The sequence below is a fragment of the Antedon bifida genome, chromosome 5, assembly GCF_963402885.1.
Source record: "Antedon bifida chromosome 5, ecAntBifi1.1, whole genome shotgun sequence".
NCBI classification, from domain to species: Eukaryota; Metazoa; Echinodermata; class Crinoidea; order Comatulida; family Antedonidae; genus Antedon; species Antedon bifida.
Window position 1 is genome coordinate 25,107,237 of NC_136230.1, and position 17,093 is coordinate 25,124,329.

General features: G+C 33.1%; 2 protein-coding genes across 2 annotated transcripts; one reads left to right on the top strand and one right to left on the bottom strand.

The window, feature by feature from the left end:
• Positions 1-203: 203 nt before the first annotated feature.
• LOC144843771 (nucleoside diphosphate kinase B-like) lies at positions 204-2,535 on the bottom strand. Its single transcript, XM_078700708.1, has 3 exons — positions 2,321-2,535; positions 1,570-1,731; positions 204-695 (listed from the first exon to the last, which is right to left on the bottom strand). The coding sequence occupies exons 1-3, from the start codon at positions 2,447-2,449 to the stop codon at positions 525-527; spliced, it is 462 nt and encodes a 153-aa protein (XP_078556834.1). The 5' UTR covers positions 2,450-2,535; the 3' UTR covers positions 204-524.
• Positions 2,536-3,568: 1,033 nt separating this feature from the next.
• LOC144842602 (NXPE family member 4-like) lies at positions 3,569-16,562 on the top strand. The gene is made up of 4 exons (XM_078699050.1): positions 3,569-3,686; positions 11,917-12,647; positions 13,359-13,417; positions 15,769-16,562. Exons 1-4 carry the CDS (start codon positions 3,615-3,617, stop codon positions 16,527-16,529), a joined length of 1,623 nt encoding a protein of 540 aa, XP_078555176.1. The 5' UTR covers positions 3,569-3,614; the 3' UTR covers positions 16,530-16,562.
• Positions 16,563-17,093: the final 531 nt, after the last annotated feature.

Genomic DNA, 17,093 nt, shown 5'->3' on the forward strand with positions numbered 1-17,093 from the left:
TAGTCCATTCAGCCCCTGTCGTTGTGGACAGATGAACGGGTGTCGTTTGGTTGCAGCACTCAAAATCCTTAGGGGAGTAGAAAGTTATGGAATGTGTCGTTCACACCTGTGCACAACTCAGCCCAGTAGGCTGCAAGTCTCAGGTTTGCGGCACCATGCCTCAACCATTCAACTACCATAGAAAAGCACAGTAACACATAAAATACTCTTTACATGATCAATTTATTGTGAACTCCACACCATTATTGTGACAAAATATTATTAGCTGTCTCTTGAAAATATTACAGGCTTTTCATCTGGCAATTCAATTTATACAATATATATTATTTATTTAGCTGGTTTTAAACCTAAAGGAATTTTAAGTTTTTTATTCTGAATTCTTTTGGACCCATGTAAATTTTAAATCTGTCTTTCATGGAAAGCAGTTTTTTATTTTTCTCTGCTGCACCCCACACAAACACGCTCTAATTAGCTCTAGTGGAAACTGCAGATACTGTTGTACTCATTTAAAACGGTACAGTCGCCTATTCGTAGATCCATGCGTTTTCTGTTGGCTTCCAATCTGTAAGTTCAGTCTTGTTGAACCAATGGCCAATTTCTTTCTTTGCGCTATCCACTCCGTCAGAGCCATGGCAAATGTTGCGTCCAATGTTGATGCAAAAGTCCCCACGAATGGTTCCTGGTAGTGATTGTAACTGTGAAATAAAACCCCAAAAAAGGATTGTTATATTATTAACATACTGTACATAATATTTCATACATAATTTTTATGTATATTTTATATGCAAATGACAATAAATGGAAGTAATTTTGCACTGATGAATAAATGAAAAAGAAATTCTGTAAAACTGGCAAGTCTGCTAACTTCAGACATAAAATGTTTGTAAGGGATAAGAAAAAAAATAGATATATTAGATTTAAGCAAAATGGATATGTTGTAAAAAATGGCAAATTTGTACAGATAAAGAAATAAATGGGACAAATCCGTAGGAGATGGATGGATTTATTTAACATAAAATGTGTTAATAGATAATTTGCATAAAGAAATGAATACTGTTTATGGAGCTGGGGTCCGGTTAGGCATTTGTATTGGCCCATGCCTTTCCTCTGGTCAAGGTGGGCACTGGATGAGAGAAGCCCTTGATCAATGTTAGGACCAATCAAGGTGCTTTAAACAGTCCTGGCTTTGTTTGTATCAAACCTGTTAGTGGCGGTAATTATCGCTGTTGGTTTCGATTGAATAAAATAAAAATTTAAAAAAATTTAAAAAAACAGTATAAAATATGTATGCAGATGATGTTTAAAAAAAAACAACTAAGTCAAATAGAAAAATATATTTGTTAATGGAAAATGTAAAGAAATGAATACAACTTAAAACGAAAATTGTATGTAAACAGATGGTATAAACAAACATTGTTATTAGTTAATAGAATATTATGTATAGTGTATTGAAATGAAAATGTGTTTAGAGAAAAATATATGTAAAGAGATGAGGAACATATGGAAAAATGGGATGAACACACATAAGATTAAAAAAAAATGTTGTAAAAAAGGCTCGGCTATACTTACAGGATCGGTTTCACCAAGAAGAATTCTTCCTTGTTTGACAGCATCTGTGCCTTCCCATACCATTGGGAACACAGGTCCCTCAGACATGTACTTGCACAGACCTGGAAAAAACTTCTTGGCTTTCAGGTCACTGTAATGTTCCTGAACATGTTCAAGATCAGCCTGAAATGAAATTGCAAAATAAGGATGGATAATCATACTCAACATATTATATTATTATTACTCTGTGGTAACTCCAGCAATATAATTATAGTAAAACATATTTTCAATTTTAATTGCTTACACGATATGCAATGGAAGGGTCGCCTGCACAGAAGCTTTGTTGGGTCATAATAAAATAAAATTTGTTTAAATTTGTTGATCATCATAAAAATCTTCTATTTACCAGCCTTAATTAGACTGGCTTTAGCCATAATACTGTTTTTTTAAAATACATAAACCTTAGCTAGCAGGGCCAGGCTCGGCGCTCTACCAAAATACATACAAAACCATAAGAAGTATTATAATTGCAACAAAATAATTTATATTCAATTAAAACCCGACCGATTTATATCATCGTACTCGTAACCCCCCAAAAATAGAAGAATTACATTTTACGATGAGCCTAATAACTCAATTCATTCATAACTAGGCTAGGCCTAGTCTAGTAGTATTCTAGGTCAAGGCAAGTATTGGAGGCGTAGGCAGCATAAACCGGGTACGCCGCCAAACAATGTCATTGAATGACAAAAATGATGAGACTTTCTCTCACCTTCATTAATTTTGCGGCTACAAGTTTGTAGCCTTTTCGTTGAAAACGTTTCATAATCTCAGGAATAAGACCTCTCTCAACCCCATCGGGCTTAACCATGATAAAGGTTCGCTCAGTTTTGTCAGCCATTATTTTAAATAACTTGGAAACAAAGAAAGAAAAATGATCAACCCTCCTACAATCACACCGTGGAACGGAAAGGCTGTACACACGTTGTAAGCAGCATGATATCCTACATACCCCCTCTATAACTTTAAAGGCAATGTCTGCTGCGTTACGTGTGAAACGCCAAAAATGCAAATTTCCTTTGTCGAATGGCATCAATGAAGGAAAAACACGCACAAAACAAACAAGCAAAGAAAAATGTCAGATCACAGGCCTACCTCGTTATCAATGTAAGTGGAACAATCATCTATCTTTAGAAGTAGACCTAAATAAAAAAGGCAAATCTTGTTTTTAATGGAAAGAGGAGTTTGCACACCAATAAAATAAAAACAGCATTAGAGATTTGAAATGCATTCCAATTAAATTTTACAAATCACAAGAAATCATTACCATTTGTTAATACGCGCGTCGGCATCTTAAAATGCAGTGAATCTAAAAAAATAACATCAAAGGTTACATGTCCGTTGCCGACAGAGCGTGTTACAACATAGTTCGGCTTCAGAGGCGCGGCGCTGCGGCGGAAGTTCCCAGCAGGGTCGACCCCGATTCGATTAGGCCGGTTGATAACTTGACTTGACATTCACCGAGCACTACAAAATAAGATCACAGGATAAATTACGGAGACTCATAAATATTGCACTGCGCACACGACCGATTTGTGAAATGAAATTAAAATTGTTGTTGTTTGTTAATCATCGATGCAGGCATATCATAAGGGCAATCAGAGTGCGCATACGATTTATACATTTTAATGTTGCTGTTCAGATTTAATAGTGACAGTTTTTGCGCAACTTTCTATTGATGGCCGCGGCAACAGATGGAGCGTATTTCTTTTATTGGCAGCAGTGCTTTAGCAGGTATGCGCGTTGCCAGTTTGACCGATACAAGTCCTTGCGTTATTTGTCCACATGTTTAAAGACAGCCAGTGATGAGAGAGACAAATCTAAACAAAAGTATTAAACCACGCCCTCTATACTGTTATGATAACAATCATCATTATAGTTTCATAATTGATATTACAGTAGTACTACGGTAATTACAGGCTAAAGTTATTTGCATGCAGTAACACGTCATACGGATTCTGTTACACACAACGCATACTCTTTAATTAACACAACGTCGTCACAAGATGACACTTACCCAGAAGAAACTAATTTGTTTCTTGTTTGTAACAAGTTTGGCAATTATTGGACTATTATCGGTAAGACTAAAATTTACTTTCAAATCCTTCTTGCATCTTGTTGCTCAAACTGTAGATAATAGATCTCTCGGCACGAAATCGTATAAAAAGAAACTTCAACTCATATGAAAATATTCCGCGTCACATCACCCTCACAAAAATTGGGTTGGGGTGTTCATCTGGCAAAATGAGTAATGTAGTTTCATCGAAGATTTAAAAAAAGACAGCCCTTTTCAAATAATCTCACAATTTAACGGTTTACAGAATACATTAATTTATATATAAACAGCTGTTTTCCCGTGGGCACAAAACATAATTTTAACGTTAAATTAATGTTAAAATCTTGTTGATGTTGTTGAAATCATGTTAACGTATTCTAAACGAAAATGATTCAACGTTGAAATAACATTGTCTTTCTAACTAACCTTTTACGTTTATTTATCAATGCTAATTTAACATTGAAATAATGTTAAAATTTAGTTGACATTTTTGTTTAAAATAACGTTTTCAATGTTGAAAAAAGGTTGAAGTTATATGTAGTGTTTTTAACCAACTATTATGTTTGTTTATCAGATTGCTATTTTAACATTTAACTATAACTTTTAGCATCCGACGGAGGTTACGGGGAAAATACGTTGTTTATCAGTGTTATTTTAACTTTAATTTATCAATCTAGTTGACAATTTTGGTTTAAAAAAATGTTTTCAACGTTGAAAAAAGTACTTCCAATCAATTATTACGTTTGTTTATAAATGTTATCTCAACATTAATTTAACATTGACATTCAGTTGGTATTTTTTGTTAAATAGGCAACAAGTTTTCAACATTGAATAAAGGTTGGATGAAAACTTTCATATTCAACTAAATTACTAGCTATTTCAACGTTTATAATTTCAATGTTAAAATAACGTTAATAATTCCAACGTTAAATTAACGTTGAAAGTTACGTTGATACAAACTTTCATATTCAACCAAATGTTTACGTTGTTTCATTATAATTTCTATGTTGAATCAACGTTGACATTTTTTTGATGCAAACTTTCATTTTCAACACTTTTCCGACGTCATTTCAACGTTTGCAGATAACGTTGAATTAACGTTGATTCAATCAGTATTTGCCCACTGGAACTATTAACACTATATTATTAGCATTTAGCAGAAAAAAAAGCATCATGGGAATGTGTTGATTTTAAAAAGAGAATTACAATTCCCTTGTAACATTTTAGTACATTATGGCATCCTCAAGGCTTGATGACAAGGGTTCGTAGTTTTAATAGGCCTATAGTGATTGTCCCTCTCTCTTATTTTCACCCCACGGGACGTAACAACATAATTGAACTGGGGGTTGTTATCCCAACGCAGTGAGTGTACTATCCATCAGAGAATTTCGCAATTATTATAAGGCTTATTTATAAAAATGTTATCGAGTAATATAGAAACCCATCCTCAACATACAATTCTTGCTTGTCTTTAAGGGCTGTGTTATCCGAACGGTTTATTTTACAGTTTTTATTTTAGCAGCTTTTAGCTTATTTTTATATATCTCTTCCATTGATATCCAGCCACTTCATAGCCTCGGCATTGACATTTTTTTTCAATAATTCGCCTTTTTAATTTTGTTTTAAATAAAATGAATTGTATTATTTGTTGTATTAGGCTACTTCCCGTTGTCGAAAAATGTCCTAACGTTGATAAATGTGTTCATTTCTAAAGAAGACATTTCATAAAAAAAAACCTTTTCTTAAAATTAGTTTGATTTAAAAGTCTAAATCTCATGTACTATACCATATATCATAATTTAAGAAGTACTGTTCATAAGTTTCAGTTAACTATTCCTTTTGTAAGATTAACTAGTTCTTCCCACTTTATTTATGTTTCTGGCCCTTTAATTTGGAATCAATTAGATACAAGTATTGTTAACTCTTCCTCTCTCCCAACTTTTCGTAAAAAACTTAAAAGTAATTTGTTATCATTGTACTCAAACTAGACCTTCAAACTGTTTTTGTCATGACTTTTTTATTTTATTTAATAATTATATACAAATGTATTTTTTTCTTTTGTTTATGGGTCTTGCGTGACAAGTATTCTCTTCTTGCAAGATCCTCTATTAATGGTATTTTTTGTATTTTCTCATTATAAATTATCATTCTTTTTTATTGTATTGTTATACCATTGATAGAAACTAATAAATGTTGAATTATTATTATAATTATTATTATTTGTTTCTTCTAGACAACTGTACAAATACAATTTTGATCCATATTCTTTTATTCTCTTAACATTGTGTTTTTTTATCAACTTTTGCAAACATATTTTCGTACCCTTTTATATTGATTTTAAACATAAAGAATATAGAGATATTATAGAATCCTTATAAAAAAAAGACACTTGCAAGGATAAAAGTTCCCGTTTACGCGGGAAGCACCGGTTGGTTTCCCTTAAATAGGGGGTGAAGGGATTCTGCTGTAATTTTCTTTTTAGTATTTATATGGTGTTTTATTGATTTTGTAATATCACAAACTTGTGTAAAAACAATCAATGTTGATTGAACGAGTTGTGCTGTACTCAGTCCCGTGAATAAATAAAGTTCATATAAAAGAACCGCAACACAATTCCTTTGGCATCGAATTATGTACGATAATTATCATCAATAAATCGATAAAGATCGATTTTACTCGTTTTTATTATTTTACTCTTCCCTAGCACAATGATTTACAAAATGTGTCTATTTGAAAAATAATAACATTGTCATAAATATTATTTTCATTTATGACGAAACCGGATGCTAATATTATACTGTAGTAATAATTATTGGTTGTCAATGTGGATAAAAAAGAAATTCTACGAAAGTCTTGCTCCAAAAATGTTGATATACCGGTAACCGAATAAGAGGACACTGCAGTATATATGCAATTAAATTTAGCATTATTAATACAGTTAAATTGCTGTATTAATTAAACGTTACAACATGCACCACCACACAAGCCCTACAGTTAATCAGGTATTTGGACAAGTATCTCGTTATTATTATCGATAATAAGTGAACACATTATTTTATTGGTATAAATGTGTTTGTTTGTTTGTTTATTACATTTTCCACACACATCAAATTAATACAGTTGTTCATTCTAATAAAACATAGATTAATTATAAATTAGATTTAGAGAAACATGTGGATGGAGGTCAAATAAGTTAAAGAACTTTTTTTTTACCCCCAGTTAAAAAATTACTATACATACATTATTATTATTATAATTATAAATATGTGATAAAAAGGATAATAAAGAAGTAGAAAAAACATGAGTTAAAAAAAAATAAATAAATAAATAAACAGAGTAGTATTCGGATAGGCCTATGAGATAAAAAGCAAATATGCATATTGAAATATGTAAAATCATGGCACATAATAATTTAAAACAATAACAATATAATGGAAATGTAATCGATACATTATTTGAGAGAAAAGGAAATACATAGGCAAAACAAATCAGATTGTGCATGTCAGGCAATTACTCACCATATGTACAAACCAGAGATTTCTTGAGGTTATATTTAAAATTAGCATTGGGTGGTTTGTTTTTTAATTCAAACGAGAGAGAATTCCAAAGTTTGGGACCAGTATATCAAACAGAATTACGTCTAAGGTTTGTTGTTGTTTCTGTTACATAATCATCTGCATGTCTAATATTAATGTATGCTTGTCAGATGATTTAACAAATTATGAAGAAAATATGAGGTGGAATAATTAAATTATGAATACGATACATGCACAGAGCCGTTTGGAGTTTATTAATATCGTAAATGTTCAAAACATTAAACTTAAGGAATAAAGGTTTGGTATGAGAATGAAATGATGAGCCATCACAAATTCTCAAGGCTCTCTTTTGTAATTTGAACAGATGATCAATATGTGATGATTCAAGGCTTGTTCAAGGACATAATGTTTCAAATTTACCAATAGTTGCGGCCCAAATTAAATTGCAATATGAAATATACGTTAAAACTAAGGTACAGTATAGGGTTATGAGTATATTAGAAGGAAGTATATGTTTAAGTCTATTCATAATGCCAATATTTCGTGAAATTATATTACTAATTAAATGAAGGTGAGGTTTCCATGTTAATTTTTCATCTATAGTGATATCAAGGAATTTAGTTTCGTTAATATAATAAAATTATCAATAACAATATGATCATTAATAGAAGCTTTAACTTTATAATTAAACAGAACATAATTTGTTTTTTGAATATTAAGGGAAAGCTTGTTTAATTTAACCAATTTGGAACTTTAATAAGTTCAGCATTAATAATTGTAAATAATGTCTCTTTATTTTTATGTGAGTAAAATATATTTATGTCATCGGCAAATAAAAAAAAATTAGAAGTTTGGATGTGTTAGGTATGTCGTTGACAAATCAAAAACAATAATGGTCCCAGTATAGACCCTTGGGGTACACCGCATATACTTTTGGACATTTTGAAATTGATTGAGTTAAATGAAGTGAGTTGATGTCTATTGCTAAGGTAGCTTTTAATTGTTTGCCGAAATGAATAAAGTTTAAACAAATGAAATGGTTCAGATGACTGCTGAACAACTATTACAACAATTATGACACCTAAGCAGTTAAAGGATTGTACCTTTTCAACTGAATTGTTTGCAATTTTTAGATTAAGGTCGTTAGTATAGATGTTTTCTTTTTCGATCCGATGAGCATTGATTTAGTTTTGTTTGCATTTATAGTGAGTTTGTTTCTGTTTGCCCAATTGTGTACTATATCTAATACTATATTTAAATTTGTTTCAATTTCGTCTATGGTTGGTAAACTACATGTCAAGGTTGAATCGTCAGCGTACATGAACAACTTACAGTTTTTAGGAATACAATTTTGTATCACTTGTGTAAATGATAAAAGCAGTGGTTCCAAAATCGAACGCTGTGGCACACCAATGTTTAGTGGTCGCGTCTTCGATTTTGTGCCACCAATGTTTACATATTGACTGCAATCACTTAAATATGATTTAAACCACTCCATTACGGATGGTGACATGCACATAAATTTGAGTTTTTCTAACAGAATTTCATGATTAACTGAGTCAAATGCCTTGCTCAGGTCTGTGAAAACAGTACCAGTCATTTTACCCTGTTCCATGGCATGTAAACACTCGTTGGTTTAAAGTCATGTAACGTTGTTTCAGTTGAATGCAACGGTCAAAACCCTGATTGACAATATGGGATCAGCTTGTTCACATCAGGGTACGAATAGACGGCCGAATGTAACCACCTTTCTAACATTTTTTAAACAATTGGTAGGATGGAAATCGGTCTATAATTATTAGTGTTACTTTTGTCTCCTCCTTTGTGAATAGGTGTAACAGATGCCTTTTTCCACTCTGTAGTGTAATGTCCGCATCGTATTGATAGGTTTAGGACATGGGTTAATGACTTTGTCACGTGTGGGTAAGCTAGTTTTAGCATTTTTACACTGACGTCGTCTGGACCTGTTGCTTTACCAGCAGAGATTACTAATATTTGAATTTGAATAAATTCTTCTGTGATGTCTGGCAATATACATTTTTCGAGTGAATTTGACGTTTTGGTTTGATTCAAATATACTACTGGTTGTAGCATTCGCCATACGTTCACCGATTGTTGAGAAATGTTCATTCAATATATCAGCAATGTCGTCAGGATTGTTGATAGTAATTCCATTATTGGAAATAATACAATTTTGGGCTGATTTTGTATTGGAATGACCTCTTTTAGTTTCTTCCATAGCATTGACGAATCACCTTTGTTCTTTCCGATAGTTGATTTAAAATAGTTTTGGTCCGGATTTTATCAGTAACGTACTTATTCCGTAACGTTTTGTAGGTGTTCCAATCTATTTCTAAACCAGATTGTTTAGCCTTTTTATGCGTGCAATCACGTTACCGCATAAGTTGCATTATTTCACCATCAAGCCATGGCAGCGATGCGTTTCGGACGCGTTTACATTTGGTTAGTGCGTGACAGTTAAAAATACCCATAAACAACGAGTGCCACATGAGTTAAGTACATTTTTCCATGGTGCACACATTAGGTCGTATTGGAAGGCATCATGGTTTTTATCTTTAAAACGTCTAAAGTGTAATGAACGAACGTTTCCGTTTTTAGGAGTTTTCCAATTTTGGATACCATACGCAACATAATGGTCACTAATTAGAGCAGGCAATACACCACTTTCGCTTACAAGTTCAAGATTTGAGCTAAATATTAGATCGATTGTGGTGTGTGTTGATTTAGTGACTCGAGTTGGCTCATTAATTAATTGGGTCATTTGGAATTGGTCAAAACATGAGGTTAAAGGATTGGTACTGTCACTAGACATACTAGTTGTACTAGACATGTCAATGTTAAAATCACCAAGAACTATGATTTGTTTACATTCGCAGACCGCCTTATCAATATTTTTGTTTAGTGAAAAACTCAGCTGGACTAGAGGACGGTCTGTAAACAGAACAAATTAACATTGAGCGTCATTGATTACATTTTACTTCAATCCAAACACATTCGATATCATCTGATTCTAAGTTTGTTCGACGACAGAAGGTCACACTGTTTCGGATATAAATTGCGATTCCGCCACCGTGCAGTTAATTATTTTTATATACATTTTTACATAAATAATATTAAACACACGGTTAAGTACAAGTAATGCTTAAATATTAATAAATAACAAATCTCTATAGTATACAATATTAGTAATGTTAACGTTCGGATATCAAACAATAATTTGATAATCTGTTTGATGCATCTACTTAAAGATATATTATTGTCCCCCTGAAAAAAATATTTTTAAATAAAATTTCACATAATACATTTTCATTTATTTTTTAATGGTCAAACATAGTAAAATATGTACATGGTTTGAAATTATTTCTGTTTGTTCAAAGTTAAAAATTCACATAAAAAATAAAAATGAGTTAAAAAGGTTAAAATTTGGTAAAATACAAATAAAGCATTTCAAATACAGATAAAATACATAGTTTAAAATAATTATAACATGCAAGAAAGTTTGGTGTGTGAAGAGGGTATAGCCTAAAATGATAGATAAACAATAGTTAGGCCTATTCACTTTGAGCAAAAATTTGATCGAAAATTATGTTCCTGAAACAACTGTAATTTAACGAAAAAAATTGACTGAAATTCAATGGGGGTTTGGTTGAATTTAACCGTTTAGTTTGTCTTTTTATAAGTAACAACTTTATTTGTTTAAGTTATTTTTACAGAAGTGATTAACTTGATCAAAACTGCGAAATTGCCAATTCAAAGTTTTTTTTATTAATCTTCATTTTTCATGTTTTGGGGGAGAATACACCTTAAAATTGTTAGTTAAGATTTCAACATCATCATTATTGTATAATGCGACTATGTATATTTCCTGCAGCGAAGGATGAACTAAAGTTTATAACATGCAAAATGTAGGAAATTAATGCAGAGTGTCATGTAATGATCTCGGTAACAAAGGTATGCATTGACAGGCCTAAGGCTGTATATTCTATATTTAACAGAATACAATAGAGATACTGTATTTACACCTTCATTCTTGTGTTGTTTGTCTATATATTCAAAAAATAAATGTTTTTTTTTTATGTTTTGTTAATATTTTAATTTAAAAAAAAATAATAGGCCTATATCCGTCATGACTTATTTCCCGTTTGTGAGGACGTAATATGTCATTGTCGTCCAAATTTAATAAGCTTGTTCTTTACAGTGGCGTAATGGCTAAACCCAGGGGCCCCCGGATCTCACGGGGGTGGGGGTAGGGATGGGGAGTGCTGAGCAGACATTAAAATATGTCGAAAAAGGCTAAAAACACCCGAGGCATCGAGCGTTGGAGGTCCCCTTGTGGTTCCTAAGCCAGAGGCCTCAGTCCTCTGCGTTACGTCACTGGTTCTTTAATTTTAGTTTCTACTTGGTTGAGTATTCTTGTTTCTCCTGTTAATATCTGATTGTCTTGTGGTGTAAAGAATGATGGTTGATCTTTAAAATGAACGATGTATGTTGGTGTTCCATCCAGTACAATACACGATGGCAACTCGATCGTTTTCCTTCACGTGCCGCTTTGTACCATGCCCACTCCTAAAAAAAACATAAATAGTTTGACTTATGGACATGGTTAGAATGTGTTTTACTACATGAGGTAATCGGTAGTTTTACTGATAATTCTATACACCGTCAAATACATTTTATTTATTTATCTTTTTATAGGCGAATAGTAGAATCGGAGTATTTAGGGCTACGTTTGGAGTGTATATGCCTGTAACCGTATATACGTCTGTTAAAACAAGAATACCTCGATACCAGGTGGTGAAGGCGTCCAGAATTAGCAAAGGAGTTCAGCATACGTATATGGCCCGTTCAGCAGGTACAATGGACTTACCTGACGTTTCAAAAACAAAACTTCGAATTAATAACACAAACATTCGAAAGGGAGAATTTTTTAGTATTTTTGTTGATTTCAAAGACAAATTTGGTCGTCAACGTATAAAAGGTGGAGATTTTATTTTTGCAACAATTGATATAAACGGTACACGTTCCACGGGTAAAGTACTTGACTTTGACAACGGGACATACGAAGTGATTTTCTTAGCTTCGAGTGAAGGAAAAGCTACACCAACCATCCAGCTTGTTCATCCCCAAGAAGCTGTGTATTATCTCGAAAATATCGAATGGCCGGTAGAAGATCGCGTTTACTGGATCGGCACATTTATTAAAAATAAACGTACTGAAACATCCTCGTGTGCAATAAAACGCGTTGGAAGTTGGGTAAACAAATGCGAGTACGCTTTTCCTGAAGCACTAGGTGGAGTAATGTTTATTTGCAATAAACCAAAAACATTACCATGTGATTCGCTTATATCCACGAGAACTAACAAGAGCAGTGTTGACAAGAATTTCCAGAAGGTTCCTAAGAATGTTGTAGACAATTATTTTTCAAAGTAAGAATATTGATCAATTTGATTATGTGACATTATTAGGATATTATTAAATTATGGTTATTATTCCCCCATCCCCTCCTCTGTGTTTCCACTACACCGTTACTACTACCGTAAAGGTACCGTAAACTATTCTAAATATTAAATTACCATCCATATCTGTGAGGGCGTGTGGCGTTGTGTGTTGGACGTTCGACTACTGGCTGATCGTTAGACCGAGGTTCGAATCTAACTCTCGCCGCATTGCTTGCAGGCCCGTAGCCAGGGAGGTTTTTTGGTTCGGGCGAACCCCCCCCCCCCCCCCCCCCTTTTACAGCGAACCCCCCTTAACCGACTGCGAACCCCCTGCGATGTGGATTACTACTGTAATTTATATTCAAATAGTAGAATCTCAGTTAAGCTTAGTTCCCACTAGCGACACTATGTCCTAGTGGGAACCAAGCTTAATTAAGAGTCTGATATAAAATAGGATTATATTAATTGTATGTGGAAATGATGTCAAGGGAGACATGTTCGGGTAAAACACAGCTAGTTGCTCTTATATAAAATATAACCTAGATTCTCGGTCCTTCACATTTTCGAAGCTATCTTAAAACACAGCTAGTTGCTCGTACATAAAATACAACCCAGATTCTCGGTCCCTCACATTTTCGGAGTTTTCTTATCGTGTAGCAGACGTATACATTTTACAAAATTATTTCTTCTATTTCATAGAAATGTCAGATATGCAGTTATGAAAAGCCAATTTCATATAATCATCAACTCTTCTACAGGTAAGAAGTGGGGGAGGAGAGATGCTATACTTTAAACATGCAACATTGACAATGCATCACCAGCTCATAATAGCCACACATGGCTTGATCAGATCTATATGCAGCTAGCTGAGCTTCTCAATTTCTTCCTAGGTCATGTTTTCCAAATGTTTCTATTTTTGTATAAGATAATTTCATGAATGTGTAAATTTATTTTTATCAAACCAATGAAAGAAACACGAAATTAGATGGTAAATACCCTCTTGACGGTTTCTTCGTTACCTTAAAGAAACTAATTTTGATTAAAAGAGATTTATATTCATTTGTGATTTCAGATGTACATTTCTAATCAAGATAATTCGTATGTTACAAAATTTAGGCATTAGGCCCTACTCTTTTCCTGATATCTAACACGACCTGTATTTGTTCATGAATGCCAAGAACCACAGAAGTAATATCCTTTTTCTGTATCACCCTGTTTCACTATAGAACAGGACATTTCTAATCAAGATAATTCGTATGTTACAATAGGCATTAATCTTTACCTGTTATCTAGCACGACTTGTATTTGTTCATGAATGCCAAGAACCACAGAAGTAATATCCTTTTTCTGTATCACCCTGTTTCACTATAGAACAGGACATTTCTAATCAAGATAATTCGTATGTTACAATAGGCATTAATCTTTACCTGTTATCTAGCACGACTTGTATTTGTTCATGAATGCCAAAAATCACAGAAGTAATATCCTTTTTCTGTATCACCCTGTTTCACTATAGAACAGGACATTTCTAATCAAAATAATTCGTATGTTACAATAGGCATTAATCTTTACCTGTTATCTAGCACGACTTGTATTTGTTCATGAATGCCAAAAATCACAGAAGTAATATCCTTTTTCTGTATCACCCTGTTTCACTATAGAACAGGACATTTCTAATCAAAATAATTCGTATGTTACAATAGGCATTAATCTTTACCTGATATCTAACACGACTTGTATTTGTTCATGAATTCCAAAAACCACTCTGTTCTGCTCTATCCTCTGTTCCACTCTATCCTTTTTTCTGTATCACCCCGGACAGGACAGGACAGGACATTTCTAATCAAAATAATTCGTATGTTCGTAACAGGACATTATTTTCCTGGTATCATGACCAATTTCGACCTTTTTCTTTTCTATAATAATTTAGTTCATTATCAATCAAAACTACAAGTATTATACCTTCTCCGTATATTTAAAGTAACATCATTCAATTCAAAACCAAAGCATGTAATTACATTTAATGTTGTCATTTCTGTTCGAAAGTTTGGTAGCTTAATTAATGACTTCACCCTGACCAGAATGTAGACGAACAACTTACAGGAAGCTAGCAAAGATCCTTGCCATCAATTATTATACTGTAATTGTAGGCCTATTATAATTATGTTGATATAAAGTTTGCGGTAATACCACGTATGTTAGTTCTGAAAAGAACTGTTGAGTTTCTCAACGTTTAGATCAATATGCTTTGATCGTCCTCACTCAAAGCATTTTGATCGAAACGTCGAGAAACTCAACAGTTCTTTTCAGAACTAATATACGTGGTGTACCGAAAACTTTATATCAACATTTGATTTCGCCATGCAAACCCTCAAACAATGTCGGCATGTTATAAACGATGGTTATTAAATAAATGTGAATGAAATGATAGGCAGTGACGCCGAGTTGATTTTCTCACAACAAACGATGTAATTTTACAATTCATAGTACAAATAAATAATTTAATTAATTTAACTGAATTGTTTCTGACCCCGTTGTCTTTTCCTCTTTTTTCAGTTTATACATGAAGCTTTTCCTTTTTTGGTTCTTACCCCTCTTTAGGCTCTGTCTGTTACACTATCAAACTACCGTAGTTTGACAAAACAAAAAAAATGTCATGTGCCCAAATATGGTAGTGACATACCCAAATATGGTAGTGATATGACATCATCATGTCCATATATGGACACATTGTCACATAAAGTTTAATAGTGTAGACAGAGCTTTACTAAAAGTATTGTACGTTATTATTATGAATTAAATTAAGATTAGTAAATTACTTTTTGACTTGATATAAAGACCTAATTTTAAACTTGTTTCCACTATGTGGCAACGTAATGACATAAGGAAGCGCAACGCAAGGGATTTGACTGCTCTATCCAAACACTGATATAATACATTGTTTGAAGGTTTGCATGGCGAAATCCAATGTTGATATATAGTTTTGCGGTACACCACGTATAGTTCTCTGAATTGTTGATCGAAACGTCGTGTTTTTTTCAGAACTAATATACGTGGTGTACCGCAAAACTTGAATCAATAATAATATATACATATATGTTTCTTTTAGATCCTAATGTGAATAGAGATTTAGTCGAATCGTTTGATCTTCCTGTCTGTAAGGGTATAATACCAAGTACATTGAGTGACGGTTACTGGACTGGGGAAGTATGGCATTCGCTAGTCTGCAAAACGAAACAATGGACTCCACCTGAAATACGCAGATGCGTCAGAGGGAAACATCTAATATTAATGTGCGACTCAACTACTAGACAATGGGGGGAGGTTCTGGTAAAAACTTTGAATTTAAGTACTAAGATAACATTCCAGTACATTGAAGAAAGAAGTGATACCTTAAACCTAACGTTTTATTTTCACCCATTTATAATAGGCGTTCAGCATACTTATAAATTAGCTGAGTTACATTTTGAGGTGGATATTTTGAAAAATCTCGTCGGATGCGATTACTATATAGTGATAAGTCCTTGGGCACATTATACGCAATGGGCGCGGGATTCATACATAGAAAGATTGCAGTTATTAAAAATTGCTGTTCTTCATTTCAAGGAAAGGTGTCCCGACACACCCGTGGTGTTAAAATCTCCCCATCCAAGAGACCACACGAAATTGCCGCAATTTATATACGGCAGTGATTACATAATACACAGGTTGAGACAGGTTATGAAATCTGTATTTGCTGATACTGATGTGTTTTTTATGGACGTATGGGATTTGGTTAATTCTTACCACTCAAAAAATGAAGTTCATATGCCGTCACCAGTTATTCTACAAAAACTGTATATTTTCTTTTCGCATGTATGTAAGTTTTAAAACCTCGAGGAAACTGAATTTTAAATTAATTAGACTTAAAATACAATTACGACTAGTAAATACAAGTAACGTTCACCACTCTTCTCCATGGGTGGATTGACTAAAAAGATAATTCCAATAGTCAATAATCGTCTTTGGATTTAAAGAGGGAATTCGGCCAAAAGACCATACGCAATATCCAATTCCATAACTCGATATTTTAAAGAATGTCGATCCCATTGATCACTTGTATTGATGGCTTTGCTCGATAAACTGGAATGGGTATCCAAATTGTCGATACCATGAACAATTATATTTGTATTCTTTTCGATTTTACCTAATGGTGAGATGATGACCAACCACGCCAATTAAGGTTGAACGATTTTTAAGACCTACTTCTATTACTTGTATTAAAGATGTATTGTCCCCCTGAAAAATAATTTTTAACATTTTTTTTGTTGAATATGCCATTTTAATGTCACATAATAGTTACCGACTGTCACCAAAAAATGCATCTAAACAAAATTTATTTACCTGAAAAAACTGTAATTTAAAGCAAAATGGTCAAATTGGCTGCCAGCCAAT